Consider the following 5350-nt stretch of genomic DNA (forward strand, 5'->3'; position numbering starts at 1 on the left):
CTCAGCTAGGATCTCAGGTAGGGAGCTGGTGTTTGAGGATGGTAGAAGCTTACCAAATTTGGTAGATGAGGTCGTGTGATGGTCAGTGAGAGTCGAAAGGGTCAGTGTGTTGAGCGCTTCTTGATACGTGGAGAAGGAGAGAATAATCTTGCATGCCCTTCTTTGCACTTTTTTCTAGGTAAGCTTACGTTGTGTGGCATTTAGGAGGAAGACCAGTAGGGGAGGCATAGGTGAGCTTTGGGAAGAAGTGAATGTTGTGTAAACACCTGAGGGAGTCTGCGCAGGAACCTGAGGGACTTGAGTTTCCATGGAGGAGGTGGAGACGGAATTGAGGATTTGACAACTTACTGACCTGTGGTTTCAATTTAGTTTGTTAACTATGGTGATGCCGAGGAGCTTCAGGAATCTACAACCTGGAGTGTGTTCCGGACTTAGAGTAATGGAAAGGAGGTGGACAATGTCGGAGGAGAGGGTTGATGTGCAGCAACTGGTCTTGGTATGGGTTGATGCAGACATGGTTGTTGGTGTCTAGTTTTGGAGACTGTTCAATAAATCCTGGAAGGGCGGTAAGGTCGGGAGCAGAATTGTTGACGCTGATCCCAATGGTGAGTTTGTCGACATATTTCCAGCAAGTGTGTGTGTGTGTGTGTGTGTGTGTGTGTGTGTGTGTGTGTGTGTGTGTGTGTGTGTGTGTGTGTGTGTGTGTGTGTGTGTGTGTGTGTTTGATTAGATTAGGTTCAGTTAAGTTGGGATGATTAAGGTAAGGTGAGGGGGTAGGGTAGGGTAAGGGAGGGATGAGTTGGGTAAGGTAAGGTAAGGAGGTTAATTCTGTTTTTTCCGCTGTGTGACTTTCCTCCTAACACTCAATATTATCACTTTGTCTCCCAGAAGTGAGGCAACAGCGAGAGTGTAGACCAACGAACTTATTCAGGTGGATGTGTGTGTACTATACAGCTCGTTTGTTGACCGAGACAAAACAGTCCCAGCACACGTCGTCGCCCGGTTAAAACTGTGTTAACCTCCGTAAAATTAAATTAATGAACGTTTGCATTCGCTCATAAGGCTGACAACAGAAGATAACATAGAAAATTACATATTGAAAAGATAACTACGTAACACACATTGCCAGGTACAGAAACAATCAACACAACTCACCTGTATTTTCTATGTATTGATAGACGGCCTTAAAGCCCTTGTACTCTATGGTCTCGTCTGAGGTGAACCTGAGCCACAAGTGACTGTCCTTGGAGGTGATAATAGGCGGGAAGTCGTGGCCGCAGTAGCGACCCTTCAGGTCAGAGTACCCGTGAGCACCGTCCCGCACCTCCAGGAAGTCGAATTCACACTTCTCCGACGGTTCCATGTCAAAGTAGTCCCGGAAGTCTATTCGTATTACGTAGCCGTACGCAGCTGTGAGGGAGAAAGGAGGGGAATTTTGTGTGTGAGAGAGAGACATAAAATATGCTCGGAAAGTGACTGAAGCGACGCCCCTGAAACGGTGTCGTTCACACAAGACGCCACACTCAAGGATGACACCCCACCTCCCTGTTGGTTATTGTCGAGTGACAGTCATGATGAGCGCCTCGCCTCCTGCACCACACTCGCCAACTGTCCTCACTGCTGTTGCTGGGCGTCGCCTCCCTCCACACATCATGACCTCGCCCTGTAAACTGTCAGTAAGGAATTAATCACGACAGCACCTGACATTCGTGACGGTGTCCTGGGTGTGTGGTACTTATTTGATCTAATATGGGAGAAGTCTTGGCCTGTGTGTGCATTATAATTTATTTTTATTAAAGTTTAAAAGTTGCACACGGATTTTATCAACACCATGTAGTCCTCAGCATTCGCAATCCTTGTCATTTATGGGTACTGGAGTCGGGCCGCCACCTTGAGAAGGAAGGTTCGGTTCTCTCATCCGTCACCCGTGTGAGTGTTGGTTGCGTGGTCTCACAACGTTGGTCTGCTGCACAAATATACTTACTTTCAACTGGTAAACCGAGAACACGGTAACCTGACGATCATTGTTGCACAGATTAATAAACCGCTGCAATGACTACACCAATAAGCATTACACATACATGCCATCACGCGAGGTCAATAACCATTTAATTCTCTGGATAAAATTATAAAACCCATAACAGTCTTACTAACTTTCACCAATTTACACAACCAACGACTTTTAACAAACTCACAAGTTCACAACAAAGTTCTGTAAAACTGTCTCAGGCGAGGTGAGGATCACAAGAACATGTAAATCACACAATTGTTGAGTAATTCCTCCAGAAAAAAGTTTAACTGTGGCCAGGAAACAAGATTAAGTCCGCTGCAACACTCGTGAATAAAGCGTTATCCTCCACTCCCACGCCTGCCCTCCCTCCATGACGCGTCACTATGCAAATATCTATTAAACTCGACTACAGTAACAAATTGGAGCATTTCCCTTGATACTCGAGGAAAACATTCTCGTTGTGGCCATCACTTGGGGGTAACTGAACGTCGGGATGTGTCAAGACTCGTGTAGGATGAAGAACACCTCAGACACGGACGGTGTTTATGTGACTCCTGACGGTGACGGAGTGGAGCCTCGGAGCCGCTCAACGATGAGGTGTGTGTGTGTGTGTGTGTGTGTGTGTGTGTGTGTGTGTGTGTGTGTGTGTGTGTTAAATATAAATATATAAGGCTAAAGAAAACAGGGTCTGAAGGGCAGTGAAGGGGTATATGAGGCTGTGAGGGAGGAAGCTGAGGTTGTGAGGGGCAGTGAGAAAAATATCAGATTTTGAGGAGCTGTGTGAGGTTGTGGAGGGCAGTGAGGGGGTAGATAGGCTTCGAGGAGCAGCAAAGAGGCATACGTGACTCTGAGGTTAAAACTTGAGCAACTCCTTGTGTAGTAAACCGGTAACGAAGGAGAGAAGTCCAAGAATCATGAAATAACTGAGACTGTAGCGGCAAGATATAAACAAGTCTCGTAGTCAAGGCAGATGACGTATGGTAGAAGTGGGAGGAATATTTTACACGTCAACTGACTGTTAAAGAGATACAGACGAGATGCAAATGTTTAATGTGGAGAGAGAGAGAGAGAGAGAGAGAGAGAGAGAGAGAGAGAGAGAGAGAGAGAGAGAGAGAGAGAGATAAAACGTGGGTGGGTAAGAGAAGAAGGGAGGAAGGGGGGGGAGATTGAGAGAGACAACCGCATGGTGTGCTGACAAGGGAGGAGAAGTGAGGAAGATGGTGGTGATGGTGGCTGGCTATGTCCTCCTTACAATGCCAGAGTACGAAAAACAATATAATCATCATTCTGTAAATAAACTTAGGGCGAAGAAATGAAGATCTTATGTCCGAATATAGTGTTAATAGTTTGTTCATTCTTCACTGTGTACTGTGTTGACGTAGGGAGTAACGACGGCTTTACCAAGACTCCAACTTTTCTTGATAAAATCCAAGATGGGTGATGGATGTTTATGGTGAAGGAGAGCACGCACGCACGCACACAAACAAACACACACACAAACACACGCACATACACACACACACACAGAGGGAGAGAGAGAGAGAGAGAGAGGTGGTAGGGACGTGTGAGTCAGGAGTAATGGCATGGTAGAAAGATCATAAAGTTAGGCAGTTATCTGTAGGGCGCCAAGAATGAGTGTGAGTGAAGTGAGGGGTACAATGGAGGTACACATAGTATGGTGGGTGTTGTAGTAGCCACACAGAGGTACGCGGGGGAGGAATGACTTGGTTTAATCATAGTCTACAGAAAACAAAATTAACTACCACCATTCAGCATTGCAGAATACAGTACCATTTTAAACAAGTGATAAGCTGCATATTTCCTGTACGGTATTTTAATCACAATAATTATAGCAATAATAATGATAATAAAGAGAGCGTAGTGTCAGACTTCCTCCAGTTAGCGCCTTACACTGGTACAGACAATCATCTGATTCTTCCGGGATATTATTCACTTTGTTTCTATAATACTAATTTCCAGATAAAGGAAGAGGCAGCATCTCTCCAAGTGTTTAAATGTACTGCACTGCACTGCACTGCACTGCACTGCACTGTACTGTACTGTACTGTACTGTACTGCACTGTACTGTACTGTACTGCACTGCACTGCACTGCACTGCACTGTACTGTACTGTACTGTACTGTACTGTACTGTACTGTACTGCACTGCACTGCACTGCACTGTACTGCACTGTACTGTACTGTACTGCACTGTACTGTACTGTACTGCACTGCACTGCACTGCACTGCACTGTACTGTACTGTACTGTACTGTACTGTACTGTACTGTACTGCACTGCACTGCACTGCACTGTACTGCCGTAAAACTTACCCGACACAAAAATGATGATGGAAAGGATTTCCAACCCAGACGTCTGACTGTGCATCTTAAATCCCCTATCTGACGTATTGCTGCATCTAACTGCACAACATCCCGTTATAAGGCAAAGAAAAATCGTTCATCTACAGCAATGGTCAGATGGTAACTGATGTAAAATCAGGCGGCTCACTGCGCACTGGTGGAAATAAAATGGTGCCCAGTGATCACATGATCTCATTTTTTGGGACCCTCCATGTCGCTGCTCCCGGTAGTGTGGTGGGTGTACTGAGAGCCACACAGGAGGTTTGAGGCTCACCTTCGAGTCTGAGGATACACTCGGTGTCCTTGGGGTAGTCGTTGGGGTAGAGGGGGCTGTAGAACTCCATGGAATCGTGGTTAGGCTCGCTGAAGAGCCGGCACTTGTCCTCCTCGCTCACCATGCCCGTTGTCCCTACTTCCGGCCGCCAGTTGGTGTTCATACGTCGACCTGCAGGAGGAGGAACCCATTATTCACCTGTCGGAGATCTACCTTCACCATGTACACAATCTACAGTAATCCCGCCTTAAGTTCCGTAGGGCATAAACTACATCTGCCTCCACTTGCACCGACCCCTCACACACACACACACACACACACACACACACACACACACACATGTACACAGGCCAGGCATCTTTTTTACATACACAATTCACAAGTAGCGACAAAGGAACCGGAAGACGAGTTTATTAGGGAAAGTGATGATGGTTATTACTACTTTCACATTATTTACACGAACCCACCTCTTGCTCACCACACCTGAGTACACTAACCCACCTCTGACCCACCACACCTGAGTACACTAACCCACCTCTAGCACCACCACACTACTGATTTAAACCTAACACACCCATAAACTTCAATATAATTTACTTAATACGATCTACTAAATAACTTACAATGCTGCTAATTAATGAGGCGCCAACAAGCCCGACTATCGCTCGCTAACTTACAATGTTTACACGAGTCGCACAACCTGG

General features: G+C 46.1%; 1 protein-coding gene across 1 annotated transcript; it reads right to left on the reverse strand.

Annotated features, from left to right (window-relative positions):
• Positions 1 to 749: 749 nt before the first annotated feature.
• LOC121874403 (neuropilin and tolloid-like protein 2) lies at positions 750 to 4839 on the reverse strand. Its single transcript, XM_042378538.1, has 2 exons — positions 4647 to 4839; positions 750 to 1410 (listed from the first exon to the last, which is right to left on the reverse strand). Exons 1-2 carry the CDS (start codon positions 4807 to 4809, stop codon positions 1142 to 1144), a joined length of 432 nt encoding a protein of 143 aa, XP_042234472.1. The 5' UTR covers positions 4810 to 4839; the 3' UTR covers positions 750 to 1141.
• Between the last annotated feature and the right edge of the window lie 511 nt (positions 4840 to 5350).

Source organism: Homarus americanus, unplaced genomic scaffold (assembly GCF_018991925.1).
Source record: "Homarus americanus isolate GMGI-L3 unplaced genomic scaffold, GMGI_Hamer_2.0 scaffold37672, whole genome shotgun sequence".
Taxonomy (NCBI): domain Eukaryota; kingdom Metazoa; phylum Arthropoda; class Malacostraca; order Decapoda; family Nephropidae; genus Homarus; species Homarus americanus.

Excerpts from the sequence above, each read along its gene's own strand:
- LOC121874403 (XM_042378538.1), bottom strand. The coding sequence starts at position 4,809 with ATGAACACCAACTGGCGGCCGGAAGTAGGGACAACGGGCATGGTGAGC. Across the intron at positions 1,411-4,646 it reads GTGTATCCTCAGACTCGAAG|CTGCGTACGGCTACGTAATA; the intron begins GTGAGCCTCAAA and ends TCTCCCTCACAG.